General features: G+C 37.0%; 1 protein-coding gene and 1 long non-coding RNA gene across 10 annotated transcripts in view; one reads left to right on the top strand and one right to left on the bottom strand.

Annotated features, from left to right (window-relative positions):
* Nucleotides 1-6,573, top strand: part of KCNRG (potassium channel regulator) — a 9,260-nt gene extending 2,687 nt beyond the window's left edge. The window contains 1 exon segment of the mRNA XM_069063616.1: nt 2,859-6,573. Coding sequence (XP_068919717.1) covers nt 2,859-3,111 — 253 coding nt within the window. The 3' untranslated portion in view covers nt 3,112-6,573.
* The window catches only part of LOC138142566 (uncharacterized), a 153,647-nt gene that overhangs the window by 33,176 nt on the left and 100,478 nt on the right, over nt 1-19,993 (bottom strand). For 4 of the 9 annotated variants that reach the window (XR_011163469.1, XR_011163467.1, XR_011163466.1 and 1 more), the window contains 2 exons: nt 12,528-19,601; nt 11,515-11,970 (listed from right to left, as the gene is read on the bottom strand). This is a non-coding gene — a long non-coding RNA (uncharacterized lncRNA). Of the gene's footprint in view, nt 1-9,999; nt 11,971-12,527; nt 19,602-19,993 lie in introns of those variants that run through there. The other 5 variants (XR_011163463.1, XR_011163465.1, XR_011163468.1 and 2 more) reach the window with 5 other exon arrangements.

The raw sequence follows: 19,993 nt of genomic DNA, 5'->3' as shown, positions 1-19,993 counted from the left end.
GTTTCTCCTCTTTTTTTTTAAACACTTCCCAAGGGAAGATGCTTCTGTCCCACTGGCTATTTTTCCGTGTTTCATCTTTAGCATTTAGCTTCTTAGTCATCTCAGAATATATTAATGATGGTGTGTCAACATATTAAAGGTGGTTTTGTGACAATATATTTTAATGCTTGGCTCTTTACGGTATCCTGAAGCTGGCTTCCAGTGAGTCGCTACATAGAGGTTATTTAATAACTATATTAATATGGTTATAAAAGTTTACCTAAAGTTCTTGGTACTTTTCATTCCCCTGGATAACTAAAGGTTTAAGATGGCATTTCTTTTTGGGAAACTATGACTGGATGTGTACATTGTTGATTAAGTTTAGAACTTAAACTTTAGTAACTTTTAGTAACTTTTTAAATATAAAGAGACAACTAGTGTGTTGTGGGGTATTGTCCTAAAATTTAAAAGGTAATATGAAGGATAACCATACTTAGCACATACGTTAGTGGTACTGTCTTAATCATGAGTGGGTGACTAATGATTACATTGAGAAAGGGATATGTCAAGTTTTTTAATTTTATGGAGGAATTAATAGCTGTCTTGGCATCTTTTTTTTTTTAAATTAGAGAAGTGAGGATAAAATTAAAGAATATTTTAGCAGAAATATTCCAGGAGGGTAAAAAAGAAGAGTTTGAACAAACTATAGGCTTTGGGTACACATATGCATAATACAGAGGTTTTTTGTATGAAATTTTAATGAAAAGTCTTACAGGCAAAATAAACTTAAGATGGGAACCAGGGATAGTCAGGTAATGCCAAGTAACATACTTCTGTTTCTTGGTTATGTTTTTTTAGGGGTTCAGCTAATTTTAAAATCTTAATGTGAGAATAGTATCAATATCTTTAAATCTTGTTATTCAGGAAATTCTTTTTAGCCAAGTGACATAAGATCTTCTTTTAAGTAGTATTTGATATTCTGTTCCAAGCAACAGATAGAAGGCAGGATGGTACAGTGAAAAGACAGCTAGATTGGTACTAAGGGACCAGGTTTAAGTCACTTAGTGACTCTGGGCCTCATCTATAAAATTAGGTTAGATGACCTCAGAGGTCTCTTCTAGTTATAAATATGAAACTGTCATGCCATGCAAGTATTTTTTTTTTATCTATTTATGAGTGCTAACTTCAGAGAAGGTGGATAACTTAAATAAATGATCATATTGGGATCTTTGATGTTAGAATGAAAAAACTCTGACCTTCGAACTTCATCTATCCATACTCAGGAATCTAATTCTTAACCTCTGTACTTTCTGCAAGTTAGAGAGGGAATGCTTAAGAGCCTCATTCTTTCTTCTGTCATCCTGAATCAAAATGCCTGAAAAAGGCCAGGGAAGAAAAGGGTCATTTTGGGTCTGACTTTTCTGGCTCTGAAAGAGAACCACTGAAACCCCACTGTTTGGTAGCCATCAGCCTAGATAGTTATATAATCTAGATGCATAAGCATCTGTTACTACAGTGATCAATAATTTGTGTACAAATCATGTGTTAGGTTAGTGTCTTGAAAGTATGAATATTTCCATTAGCACCAGAAATATTTGGATTTGCTGTTTCCTTGCAGCTGCAACTCATTTGATTAAGTCCAAACTAATTTCACAGAATCTTAGGTATTCTCTTTTGCACCATTTGTCCTATTGCATCTGGTTTCATGAATTTGTTTTGTTATGTTTTAATTCTGGCTCAATGGGAAAATGTGTAAACCTTTTACATTTAAAAATAAACTGCAAATTGTTCTTGGTTTTTATTTTACAGAATATACCTCTTTATTTTTCTTATGGTGCCTTGGAATCTTTTTACCTCTAGCTCGGGGGTGGGGAGGGAGGGTAGGGAGGATGCCTCACATGGAATCATGTTCTTTGATTCAACTTTTCTTGGTAATATATTACTACTTTGTACTTGTTTACCCTATATTGTATATATTATATAGACTCTAGTTCTTTCAGATGTTCTAGTAAACTTTTATTTCTCAATGTGTTTTTTATGTTTTAAATGTGCACTAGGTTATATTTTGGACTTTGGGAATAGGGGGGAATACTTTTATTACCATTAAGGAAAAAAGTTAATTTTTTCAATAAACAGTTTTCTTCTTTTGGGTAGAGAAATGTGTTTTGTAATTTTGTTAATTTTCAACATACTGCTTTTTTTTTGTACCCTCCAGTACTAGATACTAATAATCTGAGAAACAGCAGCATACAGCACTGAGCACAATATTTAGTTAACTTCTTTTTAAAAAATAAAAGTTGGAGATATCTTTCATGTCTTTTTACTCTACAAACCTACAAAAAGTTCAGGTTTTCACATGGAACTAGTGAAGATTAGTTTCCTATCAAAGTGGCTTCCTTGAATGTTATAAAAGCAACTGCCTTTATTGTGGGTATTGGTACACCTGTCATAAGGTAATAAAGAGGATACACATTTAAAGATAAAATTTTCTTGATGCTCTACATAGGAGTAGGAAACACAGAACTACTCATTATATCACATTACATATTTACTGTGTCCGCAATAACAGGATAAATTTGAATGGTTCAGACAAAGAGAGAGACTTTATTTTTCTCTGTTTCTGTGAATTTTCCTGAATTCACTAGGTGATTGTGGACCCCTCCTCCCATACCCCTTATGTTGGCTGTGTAAATAAAATATTTTTAACAATTTGCTTTTTTGGGAAACCCGATTTAAAAGTACATATTATTTAATCAATATCACATCATATTTTAAGGTTAAGTGTATAGATAGTTATCATAGAGTTAGTTGTATATGTGGTTTTGGTAGGAGTTGAGAGAATGCTTAAAAAACAACATTAATCATTTCTTCTGCTTTAGGTATGTTTCTATAAAGCCTGATAATCGAAAACTGGCCAATGGAACTAATGTACTAGGACCACTTGTGGACACTTTGCTAAAAGAGGGCTTCTACCTGGTGAGCACTAGGACTGTGTCCTCTGAAGAGAATGTCGAGTGCTACAGTTTTGAGAGGATGACTAGGCCTGAAGACCTTACCATTAGTGAAAGAGTGAAACCACAGCCCACCACTGCAGCCCAGCTGATGCCAGTACAGTCTCAGAAAAAGAAATGAAGTGCCTGGGCCTCATTTAGACTAAAAAGGGGCATTTCCTTTTAAAAGAGCAACATTTCAAAGGAAAAAAATCCGCATATATTGCATGTAGACACATACATATATGTCACATATATATTTTTTTCATGGGGTTAGTCAGGAATTTCATGCTTTGGGTAGGGTGTGCTGATGTGCTAAATTGTGGGATAAAAATGCTAGGTCTCTCCTTCAGTCATTTCACAAGCAGTGAGAGCTGCCTCTGAGCAAGGATGTGCAGAACAAAGTATATTACATTGCTTTAGGAATAAGAACTCGAATGTATTGAAAGACGATGAGGTGGGCAAGGGTGGTTGTTACAGTGTTTGTTTTTTTTCTGTTTGGTGTGAGCATTATCCTAAAAATTTGGGTTTTTTGTTGGTTTTTTTTCCACTTTTTCTTCTAAAAAGAAAACTGCAGCAAAACCCAGAATATTTCTTCAACCAGATCTTTAAAAGACCTTGGAGATCTATTTCTGAATGCATTATAGACCTTCCTTAGAATGTTTAAACATGTACGCATAAATAGTAAAGATATTAAAATGCTCTAAAGACATCAAATTCAATCTATCTGTCTGTCTGTCTATCTATCTATCTATCTATAAATAAATGGGATGGGTAACGACGACAATTTCTCTTTTGTTTATTTAACCAGCAGTGGAAGTAAGCTAGTATTATCAGTGGGTGATAGTGTTGGGAAGTAGTGTTAGTGAAGGAAGAAGAAGGAAAGGAGTGCTAATAATAAGCACATCGTATTATACAATTTAAAATACGTAGTCTCCTCTTCCTTTCCCCCAGTATAGAGGGTTGGGGTGTTTTTGTTTTCACTTCTGTCTTGGAAAGCTCAGTGGGAACTAGCCATTTACTATCTCTGCATTTGTCTCAGAGGAGGTGTTTTCTCTCAGAGCTTTATCTCTGAGGTCTGGAAGACTAGGAAGATTTTTGCAATTTTCCATCTAACCAGGGGTTTCAATTAACCACAAGAGTGGTCAAATGAGATTTGGGAAAGGTGTCTTGGGCATTCAGTCCTATCATTCTCAAGGTAATTTTCTTGCAAGTTGCACCCTTCATGGCCATCCTCAATTATCTATGTGTGTGCTCATAAGTTTTCTTATAAATGTGGTTATATTTTTAGAAGTTTTAAGGCTAAGTTCTCCACATGAAATACTCATCCACTTGAAATATTTCCCATTTTGATGAATAATGATTTGCATACTTGTCTCTGAGCTAAAGCTTCCTACAACGATGAACATATAGTTTTGTATACTTAATAAATTTCATTCTTGTTTTCAAAGAAGGAACAGTGATGATGTGACTTGTTGGATATAGCCACCTACTATCTGTGTGACCATGGGCTAGTTATTCTTTCTGTGACTCAATTTCCTCATATGTTAAATGAGAGGGCTGGATTAGATGGCTTCTGAGGTCACTTCCAGTTCCTTATAATTGGCAGAAAAAGATTCTGTAGCCTCTACCAAAAGTAATTATTGCCAAAGCTAAAAGCTCAAGTTCAGAAGATTCTTGGAACATGTTTTTAAAAAGTAAATGTTTACAAAAGGTGACTCTCTAATAGTTCTGTTGGAGAATATGAACATAAAATATGGGTTAGAGACTGGACCTGTGAATTTCTGGTTGTGGGGAATTCATGGATGAGAAAATCCTTCTGGCTGAGGCAGCATGACATAGGACAGGGCACAGGACTTAGATTCAGTGAGACTCAGGTTCAAATCCTGGGGGCAGCTGGGTGGTGCAGTGGATAGAGCATTGGCCCTGGAGTAAGGAGGACATGACTACAAATCCAGCCTCAGACACTTATCACATGATCCTGGGCAAATCACAACCCCAGTGGCCTTCAAAATAAAAACCAAAAAATCCTGCTTCATATACTTATTAACCATGTAATCCTTGACAGGTCCTTTAACCTTTATGGGCTTCAACATCATCATTTGTAAACTGACAGGATTGTCTTAGAGGCTTCTTGGGTACCTTTCAATTCAAAATCTATAATCCTATAAAACTGCTACTAATGCAGGTTCTTTGTAAGTTAGAGAGTTGCCTAGACCGAGAAAAGATGTCAGTCAGATGTGACCTGATGTATGGTTTAGTGGATCCTGCTCCTATCTGAGTTGAGGACTTGAACCCAGACTGCCCTGGCTTCTAGGTCAGCTCTTATCTATTACATCACATTACATATTGGGCAAAGGATAAAGAACAAAATAAAATACAACCACTACACAATTATTTCAGGTTTACAGGAAAGGTTTCTCTCAACTCTTGTGAGCCAGTCAGGAAATTAAAGATAAAGTGACTTGTCCATGGTCACAACACATATCAGGGCTATAGGATTTAGATAATAAATCCCCTAATATTAGGACTATCACTCTCTCCACTATTCTCCCAATTGGAAATGCTTTAGAAGGCCTGGGGTGGTAATAATGAGATCGTCCTCACCTAAGGTAAGTAGGCACTTCCCTTTTTAATAATGCTTTACATCTTTCATATTATTCTTTTGAGACTTCACAGGGCTGTAATAGAGGAGTGACGACCATTTATTTCATTCATTTCACCTACTTTTCATTCAGTCCTTCCCAATCTTATATGACTCTTTTTCATATTTTATGCGTCTCCCAAACTGTAGCACTAACTTTTCAACAAATTAAATGTGCCACCTGCTTAGTACCTGGGGATGCCTAAAGTACATTCTCTCCTCATCTTTGCTATTAAAATTTTCCACTTCTTCCAAGGCAGAGTTCAGGTGCTACTTGTTCTATGTAGTTTTTCCAGGTTCTACTCCAGCAAAAAGTGTTCCCTCCCTTCTCAAATATTCCTAGAGTACTTTGGATTTTTTCTTTCCTCCTATTAAATTTGCTCTTCTCCTAGTAGACAGTATGTGCTTTCAAGGCAGAAAGTCTTGCTTTTATTTTTATTAGCTATGTTATTTTCTTTACCATAGATATCAATTTTTGTAATCTATCATTTATTCTATACTGTTATAGTCTGAGTATTCCTTTAATTGATTACTAAAAGCTGACATTTATGGTGAAGAAAATAATGTAGATGAAGGTTAACAAAGAAGATATTTCAGTTAAGGAAGTGTTTAGATTCCTTGTTGGTATGTTTTTAGTCCATTTATGTTTATAGGAAAGAACAGTTGCAGGAATGGGAATAATACTTGGTGAGTTAGAATGTATAAAATACTACTGCATTTGGAAACCCAAGATATAGCATGAAATGCAGCAATTATACCTTACAAAAATAAAACTGGGTTTTAAACTTTGATGCTATCACAAAGCTAGAGTTATATCATAAAGTTTTTTTGGTTGGGGAGAAATCACAATTTAATGTTAGAAATACATATAATTCTTCATGGAGAAACTTTTATTGAAGCACACCTACAGAAGTGATCTCATTAATCCCCCAAAGATTCAAACTTAACCATAGAAAGTAGAGTGGGGGGGTGCTAAGGGTCTGAGCCCGGGATTCGATCTCAAAGAGTTCTCTCCCCTGTGGCGAGAGCACTTACTGACAGTGCTACCGGGTCACACACTCACACCCCCCCCGGAAAACCCGGGCCGTGTAACCTTGAGCAAGTTACTTAACCCCAATTGCTTAAAAAAAAAAAAAGTAGAGTGGGTATTGAAATTGGGATGCTAGGACACAGTAATAAAACTAAGTTGTGCAGTGTCAAAGAAAGCAGGAGTAAGTAAATGATAAAATACCCCAAATTGAACAGCATCAACAAAACACCAGGCTTTTTGTTTCTTGACTGAATTGGTTCTTGTCTCTTATTTAGAATCATAAGCAAACAATTGCAAAAACTCGTGCTATAGACTTGTTTATGTAGCTTTTACAACTGCCTGCCATCACCATGTCTCCTTTGCTCAAGAAAGCAGTGCCTTGTTTCAGTTCACTAGATTAGGAGGAACTGCTGCAGTTGGTGCTTTTTGTGGTTCAAGAGGCTGTTTCAATTTTGCTGCAGCTCCAGGGTTTTTACCTTAGATTTTGTGAGGGTCAGCAGTTTACATTTCTATACGCCTAGAAGGTTTCTTTGTGGGTTAAGATTTTCTGAAAAGCAAGCACATCCTTGGTGTCAAGTTCAGCTTTTATGTACTATTATGATTTACTAATTAGCAGTTGTTTCCAGGCCATGGTAAAATTAGAATCAGTTTGGGTTCCTGTCAAGTTATGGTTGACCAAAGAGACTTGAGATATGTTAACATTGAAAGGGTCACTGGAAAGCAACCTGGTAACTATATGTCACAAACTCTCTCATGTGTGCCTACTCTGTATTTCTCACTTGTGTATTGTGATTGTATCTGCGAAAATATAGTGTAGCTTTGTAACCTTTATTTGTATTTATTTTCGATAATAAATTATAAAAATGCCCACATTAAAATCAATTAATATCAACAGAGATTTTGCTAAAAAGAAACAGGATCACCCAAAAGAGTTAATGCCTCAGTCACATTCTATTCTGTGATTCCTTCTGGGTGTAATTGAAGCCAAATCTGTAAAAGCCAGTGTAAAAAAAGGTTTGGGGGGGGGGGAAATAAAAGATTAAAGAAAGTTCTAGAAATAATAAGAGAAGAGGAAAGGATGTTGCTAAGGTATTTTTGAACTTCTGGAGCTTCAATGACTCAAAGCAAAATTTTCTCCTGTGAATTGGCCCATCAAGAACTATCACCTTTCTATTAGGTTTACTTGACTACAGTAGAGATGAAAAGCTGCCTTGTTACCTTCTCTCTGAGAATGGAGACATATAAAATAAATGAGCCTACCAACAAAAATCTTGAGGGTTGATAAGAAAAGCAAAAACTTTGTGAGTGGGTGGGAGAGGAATCAGCAACTTTAAAAATGTAAATACTAAATAAGAGGTGAAATGTATAGGACTTTTGGTTTTAAAGGTAAAATGTCACTTGTCCAGTGATAGGCCTTTTCTTGTCAAACCTAGCCTTTAGGCTGGCTGTCTCCCCCCAATATAGGCCACCTGGCAGTTCCTAAAGCAGGTTACACTTGAGATTCTATATGTACTCACTGAAGAGTTCACCAGTTTCATAGTTTAAAAAAATCATTTTAGCTGTTTGTTGTTATTCTGTGGATTTCTTTCAGTACTCAAATGAAAATTTAAACTGTCATGCATCCATTAACTAAGTTCTTATCTCAACCGATTCCAACAGAAACCTGAATTGAATTGGAACTGAACACTCAAGGTTCAAGACTATGCCTTGCATGGCTTTTTGTGTCCTATCCTTACAGAATTCTGGGTGCATAATAGGAGCCTATGCCCTCCTGGTGAACTGAACAAAAAGGAGAAGCCTTATTTTCACTGTGTTCAGGATCTGGGGGAAACCAGATTATTTTGTACAGATCTTACTGTAGGAATTAGGGTAAAAATAACCTGCCAGCCTCAGTTTCCTCATCTGTGAAATGGGGATAATAATAGCACTGACCTTCTAGGGTTGTTGCAAGGGTCAAATGAGTTAATATTTGTAAAGCATTTTGCAAAACTTAAAGTACTATAGAAATGCCAGCTTTCATCCTCATTGTTTACTACTAATACTACTATTAGTACTACTATTAATACTACATAAAATAGGATAAGGACAGTTACTGAAACTCCTAGATGAGTTCACTGCAGGTCAACACCTTTCCAACTCATTACTGGGATTGCTCAGGGAACAGATAGGTTGAGCGACTTCTCCAGGGTAACACAGCTAGCATGGATCAAAAGCACTTCTTCAACCTGAGATCTTCTTCCCAGCTTTGAGACCTGCTATCTGCTACCACACCACAGTGCCTTTCCAATTAAATTCTCTCTAATACTCCAGGTAGAAGCAGGGTTGGGGTAGTGCTAATCATGGAATCAAGGCCTTGGTTCAAATGCTGACTCATGGCAATTACTAGGCAAGTCATGTAACCTCAGTGTACTTCAGGTAACTAACTTACTATTTGTTAAGTCATAGAAGGGTGCAATCTGCTGATCTGCTGGAGGGAGTTACTCTATTAAAAGTTCGGGGGTGGGGGGACGGCTAGGTGGCACAGTGAATAGAGGACCTGAGTTCAAATCTGGCCTCAGACACTTAACGCTAGCTGTGTGACCTTGGGCATGTCACTTAACCCCAATTGCCCTCCCTTCCCCTTGCAAACACACACACACACACACACACACACACACACACACACACACACAGAGTTCTGTAACCCAGGAAATGACAGATCCTTCTTTCATATATTCATAAAACACCTCATACAGAATTTTTATCAGTCAAATCTCTGTAGGACTATGGTACTTAAAACAAAAGAGAGATAATACCAAACCCTCAATTAAAAGTCGAGAATGTAAGAGGCAATATGGTACATCTGGAAAAGATCCCTGCATCTCAACTAAAGTAAGAAGACCTGGATGTGAATCCTGGCTTTGCCAATTTCTATGTCTATAACCTCAAGCAAATCACTGGGTTTCAGTTTCCTGGTCTGCAAAATGAAGGGGTTAGGGGCCACTAGGTGGCACAGTAAATAGAGCATTGGCCCTGGAGTCAGGAAGACATAGGTTCAAATCCGACCTCAGACACTTAACACTAACTAGCCATGTGACCTTGGGCAAGTCACTTAATCCCAATTGCCCTGCCTTCCGCCCTCCAAAAAAAAGCAAAACAAAAATAACCCAAACAAAATGAAGGAGTTAGACAATGGGAGGATTCTATTTGAGATGCAGACATTACTGGGAAGTCCTTGGGTTATAAAAACAAAAACATTGTAAAAAACATTACATTAACAAGTAAATCCTATGATCCTATAAATTTTCATAGGCTATAGATTCAATATGGTTTACTTCTACAAATTACATGTCCTGAAGATAGAAAATTTCACTTACCTCCCCAATTTGAATGCAGTGGACAGCTGACCAGGTCTGTGGGACAGCTGTACTTGGCTGGAAACAACAGTGTTAAGTATTTCCCTGCTGCAGGTAACTGAATTTGGAGTTCACAGAAAGAGAATGAAAGGGCTCATGGCCTGAAACATCCAGGGATACCTTTGAAGATAGGGCTTTTTTTTAGGATGTTTTAAAAGCGTATGTTAAATTTCAAGGTTCTTCATATTACAATATAAATTTAACTTAACACAGCATAAAATGAGGTCTCTCTCTGGAAATGGATGGCCACTCTGCCCAGTAGTTAGCAACAAGACAACCTGAGAAAGCCCTTTTGAATGATCTTAATGGGTAAAATCTTGTTCGAGGCCTCTAAGGTGCTCACCTCAAGTAAGAAAAAAAATTTGCTTTACTGTCCTTGCAACTCAGACCCCCTTGTCATCTTTGAAGCAATTTACAATTTCTTAAAGTAATTTCCTTGCAAAATAATTTACATTTCTCCACCGTATTATTTTGCTTAGTGCTTACTTTTAGAAGCCTGAGAAGCTGGAGAATGAATGGATAGAGAAAGTCCACTAAGTTACAGATTTGAGATAAAACCTTCAGCTCCTTCCTCTCTGTACTTCCACTGGCCTTTCTACTCTCTATCCCATCCCTTCAATCTAGTTCAACCTTTCTTCCAATAGCAATGATGAAGGACATGTGTGTTGGTGAATATAACATTTTCCAGTTGATAAACAACATCTCATATTCGTGGGTCTAATTGTATAAATAATATTATTGTAGGAATTTTCCTGAAGGCACAAGCTGCAAAAATATGATATATTAAGAAAAAAGGGGAAAATTTTAATTCAAATTTGGATTGCTTATATAATATTCCCAGTTGACATTTTATATTTTAGCTACTAAACCCCTTTTCCCACCTTCTTTTTGGAGAAAGGGTGCAATTATCCCTAGCTGGTAATCTTCAACGAAGCTTTAACTTCTGTAGGAGTAATTTCCAAATGAACATCTATACCTGTTCACCTTTTACCTATGCTTCACATTTTCTAACTCTACAAAATAATTCTTCTTGTATATCCTGCCATCACCTTAAACTCAATGTTTAAAACTGAACTCATCTTTTTCTCCCTAAAGCTAGATCCTCTTGCTAATTATGAAATTTCTTTCAGAGGCACTGACTCTATTCCTGGTCTTCAAGTCTAGACACCTGGGAGTCCTGACTCTATATCCATTCTATTAATGAGTCATGTCTTTTCTTAGACAATTTTACTGAATCCTTGTCATTCCTTCTCTTGGGTTTATTCTTTCCATTTCTAAGCCTATTAGTCTTAGTTCATTCTAACATTATTGCAACAGACTCCTACCTGGTCTATATGTCTCCATCTTTCTTCCTACCTAGTCAATATTTGTTACCGTTGAAAAAGAAATAATTGTGGCACCAAGGACCTGAGTTACTTTTGAGAACTGTCACCTTTCACTTAAATTTATATACCCAGAAACCTAAGAAATTCACCCTATTGGACAAATGTGACATTAATCTAATCACAAGCATGCTGGTCATAAGGTACCAAGCAAATGTTTATTAGAACAGACAGATGTGCAGGTAATGCTGTAGGCATCAGAAGTCCAGTACCCCACTTAAAGTCCCCAGTCACTTACTGTTTTGGGATCATCAATCTACTGCCTGCTTCACTGTCCTCCGAGGACATGAATCTGCTGCAGCTGTACCCTCCACTGGTATGAGCTACCTCACACCTCTTACTGGTGGGAGATGCTCTCACAAATTCTGCTGGATGCTGTTGCTTTCTCCAGAGGTCTGCAGCTTTCCCCAGTCACGCAGGGGAGCACAAGCAGTCCTCACTTTCGCAGAACTGTGTTCCTGGAAACCGCGTTGTAAAGTGGATCATCATAATTGCAAATGGTATTTTCCCGTAAGAACGATGTTAAAAATTAGGAGTTATAATTGAAGGCCTGGCATGAAGTAAATCATGGCTATGATTAATAATATAATAAAACAAGGAGATAACTATATGCATTTATAATCATGTAAAAACCTAAGTTGTGTTCTGGATCCTAAAAATGGAAATTAATGTCCTGTATACACTATTTATACAAAAAAATTCCAATGTGTATAACACAGAAGATACAACTGTGCTGTATCATCATTTGACAGAAATGCTTATTATAATAGATGATAAAATATTTAATTTACAATGTATTATTATGCCTTTCTCTCTTAATAAATTTCCATATGAAGCAAAATCATTCAAAAATCATTCCATAGACCTGAGAAGAGGGCTTCATGAACTTTTTTTCATGAACCCCTTCTTTAAATGATTTTTAAATCTTGAAGAAGACACTAAATTTCAGTTACAGGTTAGTGAAAGCAAAGATGCAGTTATTTTATTTTTTCCCCATTCAAGGCTACACCCCCCTGAAATCTATTCAAGGACCTCAGGTTAAGAACTTTTACTTTAGAGCTAACCCTTAAGGTGATCAATACATATTTGTAGTCTTCTATGGTATACCTTCCAGAATTCCTTAAAGGCAATATTCCTCGGGGCAGCCAGGTGGCTCAGCGAGTAAGAGCATCGGCTCCAGTGTCGGGATGACCTGGGGATCAAATCTGGGCTCAGACACTCAGCACCACACCCAGAAATAACTGGCCGTGTAACCTTGAGCAAGTTACTTAACCCTGATTGCTTTAAAAAAAAAAAAAAAAGGCAATATTCCTTTCTCATTATGCTGTTTCCTCCTACTGAAAAAGCATTTTTAGTAATAAGGGCTAACCTAATGTTTCTTCCTTTTATCCACTCTACCTTCTCAGCTTGTTTAAAGTGGGTCCTCATCAAAGTAGCTAAAGGTCACTAAGAATCAATAAGTAACATTTTAAAGAACTTTATACTTTGTTGGAAATTAAAAAACAAACAACTCATTAGATCATTAGGGATTACATTGGTATAGTATTTTAACAGCTGTAGCAAATTTTACTATCCCATTTGACTCGATCATTTTATGAGGTTGTTATGAAGTTGCATGTTTTATACCATATAGATAAGAAAACTGAGGCTCAGAGAGCTTATATGACTTGTCCAAGGTCAGCCAGCTAACAAGAAGCAGAGTGGAACTCCCTCAAACCCAGGCCTTTTGACTCCAAGTTCAGAGAATTTTTCATCAATTACACTGAGTTTAAAAAGAAAGCCCACAGAATTGTTAAAACAAGGATTCTATGGGGTGGCTAGGTGGTGTAGTAAATAGAGCACCGGCCCTGGAGTCAGGAGGACCTGAGTTCAAATTCAGTCTCAGACACTTAACACTTACTAGCTGTGGGACCTTGGGCAAGTCACTTAACCCCAATTGCCCTGCCTTCCCCCCTCCAAAAAAAAAAAAGCAAAAAAAACCACCCCAAAACAAACAAACAAGGATTCTTTGTGCCAGAGCAAATTGCCAACAAGGGATAAAAGAGGAAAGTAGTATTGGTGGCTGCTATAAGGTGGCATTGAATGAGTACAGCAGAGATGTGGAAAAAGTGGGAGAGCCTGTGTTAGCAAAAATGAACTTGAGAAACTGAATTATGATATAAGCCAAGAGTGAGTTGTTGGAGCAACAGATCAGGAGCCTTCCCTTCCAAAGGCTATTCCACTAATGCTAGAGCTCAGTCATTTCACAGGGATAAGCTTAACCACATCCAGGATACAGAAAATCAGAGCACATAGTATTGGTGCCTTTCTCTCATTTCTTTGTGTGAGTGTATGTGCACACACATGCACATGTGTGTGTAGGTGTGTGTATGTATGTATGTGATGTCATGGTGGCATACCATAGACAGGTGACTTCTGCTATTTCCCCAATATACCTTCCAAAATTCCTCAGAAAGCTGCATTCCTTTCTCATGGTTACATCCTAACTTTTAAGGGCCTATCAAGCCACTTTAGTTTTTCCTCAGTTTTGTCCCAAGAGGCACCAGGACACCTGGATTAAAAACAGGCATCTTTCTCTTCAGCCAGCCCACGTTGCATTTATTTCTCATAATTTTTTTTAACATGTACCATTTGTCCCATTCAGGTCAGTCTCCTCACTGGCATATCCCCAAACCATGCTCATTTCCATCTGTCTTTTGCTCAAGCTGTTTCCCCTTGAATATTCTTCTTTCACCCATCCTACCTCTTCAAATCTTACCTTTCTTTAAAGTCCAGATAAGTCTGACCTCCTCTGACTACTCTAACCCATAATGATTGTTCTTTTTTCCAGTATCATATTGTTTAGCACTTAGTTACTAATTGTTTCAAGGGTATGAGTTTTATTTCCTCAAGTGCTAACATTTTTTGTAACCTCCACAGCTTTTAGCACAACACCTGGGCACACAGTACACACTCAATGATTATTTGTGTATTGCCTCATTTCTATCAAAAAATTGAATCTTTTAAAAGGCATTTCAGAATATCATTTTAAAAAATAGATATAATTAAAATTCTTTTAATTGTTTAAAATTGTTTTAATTAAAAACCTCAAACTCACTTGCTAAATCAAACCACATCACTCACAAATGACTGAAAAGAATCTGAATGTAAGCAAGTCTGCCACCCAATTGCTGTTGGTATATTCTAAAGCCAAAAGAACTATCATTCTTGGCATAACATAACAGGGTTAGCAGTAGTAGCATCCCCTCAGGCTTCAGAAGCAGGAGGTTTACAAACACATCAACTTCAAGGCTTTGTTTATAGCAAGCAAATGCGTGGGAGAGAAGTCACATCCTATGGTATTTGTAGGGTTTAAACTGTGTTACTAAGTAATGAACATGTGATTTGACTCTTTCAGACCTATTCAAGTGAAGTTTTGGTTAACAATAACCAGAACTCAAATGATCTGAATTGAGGAAAAGACAATTACTTTGAATTTTTTTTCTTACATCACACTTTTAGTGGAAAGGATAAATCCTAAGAAAAACTATTATGGATCTTATAGAAACAAAAAATAACCATAGCAGACACACTAAAAGGCACAATTTCTAGGGAAATATTGGGGACAGTCTGTCCTGATTCCAATCTCCTTAAACCCTCCACACACGTTCTGAAGTAGCAACACAGAACGAAGTTGTTCAGATCTTTAGTCAATGAAGAATTCGATTATACCCACTATATACTCTTATTTACTGAAGCAAGAAGAATTCATACCTTTTAGAAAGATTTCCAACCAGGGCCAAAGGAAAAAAAAAGTTAACCTTCAGTAAGCCAAAACATTTTACAATCAAAATACTCCGTTTCCCCAAATATTCTACTTAACCAACATTTTCCAGCAATAATGAAACTGGTTTTACAACTATATTTATGCATATATATGTATTTTACATATATGTGTGTTTGTAATTCTTTTTCATTTTTGAGCCCACTTTCTCTCCAGAACCCAGGTGCTTGGCTGGTTTTCCTATACTTATGCCCAGCACTTCACACATCAAAAGGATCTTTAATGAAAAAACAAGGGTAGGAAAAATAATTGAAGATTTTTTTCTAACACTGGAAAAATTAAATATATTACTTACAACAACTCTAAGCACTATTTTGCTTTCTAAACTGGTACTGTGAATTATTTAAGCAAACACAAAAAAACCACTCTCCTCTGTTTTTACAAGTCACATGCTGATTTAACCAGTAATTTGGAATCCAGCACTTTAGTACCTGTAATGCATGTGAGGAAGAGGAAGGGGCACCTAAGAAAGTGGGAAGACCTGGAAAAGACCAACCTGTAATTGAAGATGGAAGATGCTGGTTTAAAAAGCAAAATTTGTCAATTTTTGAAAAAGATGGTATGAGTTATTTTATCAGCACAAGAATAGCCTATCCTTTTATGTAAACTGTCCTCATGAATCAAGGAGTTTCCTTAGCACTTGAGGCACAACTATGAAGGTGCGAGTGCTGTAGTACCTCTTGCCTTTTATTCTGCCTCATTCCATGGCCTTTTCTAACTCAGTGGAAAGGTTACATCTTCGCATTCATACCCCACTGTTTTCTTAACAAATTACATTTTGATGACATTAGAAAGATTCTTTACCAAAGGCAGATGCTTCAAAACAAAGTGAGTTGGGGGCTGGATGAATGGCTGTTTGAGGAGGGTGAAATCACAGCAGTTTCATCCCATGAAACATTTAAAATGTTACTAGATAAAGCAGGAGAATATAAATCATAGGCCACACACTCTTCAGAATCTTCAAGTTGATCTGATTTAATGGTCTTATTTTGAAACTGCATTGAACAGTATCTTAAAGCTTCCAATTTTTGACTAATATTTTAAATTTTAAACAGAGGCAGCCTGGCACTGTGTATAAGACAGAAGATCTAGTCCCTGACACTAGCTGTATGATCCTGGGAAAGTCACTTAACCTATCGAGTTTAGGCCACTCCCTAGGACTAACTTAAGAGAGTGTAGCCTGGTTGTTATCTCTCCTGGTGTTGGAAGTTCTCTGCACTGGAAATCACAATTGTTTCAGGTAGTTCCATAACAATTTAAAAGATAACTTTATTAAAGCCAACTAACTAAAGTTCTACTCTGCTGCCTCATCATGGTGTAGAGATGGCTCTGAGGTCTTGGAGGCACTGCCAGTGCAGTACAAACTCTGATAAGCCTTACCAAAGTAAAATAGCTTCATGTGTGGGTTAAGTGATGGACTGTATATCTTCCTGTCACCTAAGAACTAGTTAGGTAAGTTGGAGAGTATTTTCACTAGATGGCTGACTACCATGTGATGAATGTTTGGGGGCCCAGGAACTCATGAACACTGTATTCTAAGATGTGGAGGGATTATGATCTATACTGATGAAGGGAATACTCATTATTAATGAAAAAATGAATGACAATATCTGGGAACCAGTTTTCCAAGAACTTAAAGGAATGAAAAGTACTATAAAGCAGGATTATTCACTATATAAAACCACTTCATTAGCTTCATAGTTTCTTCTAGGAGTAATTAAATATAGATATGAAAAAGAAATACAAAGAAATTTATATGAAAACTAACATTTTTGCAACAGATATTATAAATATTACTGACATCTTCTAAATTGACAACGTTAAATAACAAGTTAATTGTGAAGCTTCCTTTTTATAAAGAAATTGATCTTAATTAAAAATTAATTATAACATTAGAATAAATACATAATAAACATTTATTGAACACAGTAATTCAAGGCACTGTGCCAGGTATCAGGGATACAAAGATGAACCAAGACAGTCCCTTACCCTCAAATAAAGTACAATAATAAATGGACATAAACATTTTATGAAGACAAATTATGTGATAAATATGGAAATCAAAAAACATGAATAAATAAGAATTCTTCATAATTGGCATACAGAAACATTTCACATTACATCTTTATCAAAGGGCATGGTGATATTAAAGGCATAATAGGAAATGTGGCTTAAATAGTAAAAGGTTTAGAACAAACAGGATTTTCGGGGCAGCCAGGTAGCACAGCGAGTAAGAGCACCGGCTCCAGTGTTGAGAAGACCTGGAGATCGAATCCCGGGCTCAGACACTTAGCACCCACCCAGAAACACCTGGCCGTGTAACCTTGAGCAAGTTACTTAACCCCAATTGCTTAGGGGCGGCCAGGTGGCTCAGCGAGTAAGAGCACTGGCTCCAGTGTCGGGATGACCTGGATCAAATCTGGGCTCAGATACTCAGCACCACACCCAGAAATAACTGGCCGTGTAACCTTGAGCAAGTTACTTAACCCCGATTGCTTAAAAAAAAAAAACAAAACAGGATTTTCATTCAGATTTGTCTGTTTAATCCTCAAACGCAGTCCCAGGCAAGATTTAAAGTTGAGATTAGACTACAACTCATCACCTCATCCTTCTATCTCCTTGAATAGGTCCCTACTTCAATTTCATTGAATTTGTACCATATTTATCAGAATACAGGCTATACTCAAATAAAGACTGCATTCCTAAAATGAGATTTTTTAAAAAAGAACTGGCAAAAACAATTATACAAAATTATTGTATTAAAATACTTACTATGAAAGGTTTTTAAAAAAACATTTCCTTCCATTCATGTACAATCATTTACTTTGCTCACCTTTATTTTCCTCCCTTATTGAATTCTCTTCATTGAATTCTCTTACTAACAACAGCTTGGTATAGTGTATAGTGAACTAGCTATCCTTGAAGCCTGGAAGACCCAGGTTCAAGTCTTGTCCCTCATACATGTTGGCTATGGGACCCTAGGAAAGAAGGGTCACAGGCTTAATCTCTTTGCCCTCTAGTTGGAGAGACCAACCTGCATTTGATAGGAGTTCCCTTACCAGGGAGTTCCCAATACCAATGAAATTAGAGAACCAGTCTAGACTTCTTATTAACAATATTTTCTCACTAAGATATAAACCACATTTAGGTTTTGTTTGAATTTGCGAGACAGTACAACTTATATTCAGACCAATGTGGTATTTATTGAAAATCTCCTAATGTGATAATATTGTACATTGTAGGATATATAAAGGAAGTCTAAGACATGAACTCTGACCCTCTTGAAAGCATCATGGCTTCCTGAGTATTATAGAATCCTGCTTAAAATATATCTTATGCTATACACTTGACTATAAAATGGGGAGGAGAGGGCAACTAAAAGTCATATTAGGAGGTCTAGTAAATTTTAGGGAGATTTAAACTTAAGCTTTAAAAAGAAAATGAATTCTATAATGCCAGGCACTTTTCTTATTATATTTATTTATTTATTTATTTTTTTAAGTCAATAAATCCTCACTGTCATGCAGGGGGATGTGGGTGTCATGGAATGTGGTAGACAGGCGAGGGCAGGGAAGGGTATTCAGTTAATCCACAGGCATTTGCTGGATACCAAAAGTATAGGCAGGCAAGGGGTTAAGGACAGAGTAAGGTCAATTAATATAGGGAAGAGCAAATCAGTTCCAGTAGAAAAACAAAAGTCCAGAATCCAGGAGATCAGCAAAGGCAGGGGAGAACAAGCAGGTACCATGGGTCCATGGAGACAGGCAAAGTCCAGGAGATCAACAAAGGCAGGGAAGATCAAGCAGGTACTGTGTGTGTAGATCCAGGCAGGCAGAGCTCAGGGTCCAGAAGATCAGCAAAGGTGAGGAAGAACAAGGAGATCAACAAGCCCAGTACAAGTGAACATTTTAATAATCTCTGATCCTAGAATATGTACTGTTTTGTACTGCCCTGATTTTTTGCCTCTTGCCGATTTTGAACAAATGTTGATTTTGGCCAGAAAGAGGTTAGAAGCTTACAGGTGAAACCTATTTCTGGGCTTATTTCATATCAACCAATCCTGGGTTGATTCCAATATGCAGAACGTGTCTTGGTAGCATAAATAAACCAAAGAATGACTGATTTGGAGTTTGGGGCTATACTGATGTAATTACAGGGCTATTTTGGTTAAGTTCAGATACTTACTTGAGACTTTAAACTTGGGTTGGTGGCAATAGCAACAAGAATTCTTCTAATTCCCTGAAATGTTTCCTTGTAATATCACAGACTCAGCATCCAGGAATCCTTTTCAGTGAGCCAAAGAGGAACCAAGCTCTCTTAAGAGTTTCTTCAGAAATATTGTGGCCTTACTTGTAGCCCTAGGAGGCAAAGTGGGAATTACTTCATACAAAGTAATGGGAATAAGCAAAGGTTTCCAAATTCTTCAATACCCTTTTTTGGCATCCTGTTCCCAGAAGCCAGGTCTGCATCTCAACTATGACTCAATGAAAAGAAGAAAGCTTGGGGTGGCTAGGTATCGCAGTGATTAAAGCGCTGTCCCTGGAGTCAGAAGGACCCGAGTTCGGTTCTGTCCTCAGACACTTAACACCCACACAAAAAAAACTAGCTGTGTAACCTTGGACAAGTTACTTAACCCCAATTGCCCTCCAAAAAGGCCAAAAAAAAAAAAAAAGGAAATAAGAAAGCTCTTGCAAAGCCTCATCTTACTTAAAAACTTTATTACTTTAACAGAATACATTAGTGGACACAT

This window comes from Petaurus breviceps, unplaced genomic scaffold (genome assembly GCF_028583685.1).
Source record: "Petaurus breviceps papuanus isolate PSGF00001 unplaced genomic scaffold, PetGlider_PUasm1.0 90594, whole genome shotgun sequence".
NCBI lineage: Eukaryota > Metazoa > Chordata > Mammalia > Diprotodontia > Petauridae > Petaurus > Petaurus breviceps.
Note: the sequence above shows the minus strand (reverse complement) of the source record. Positions and strands in the feature narration are given on the sequence as shown.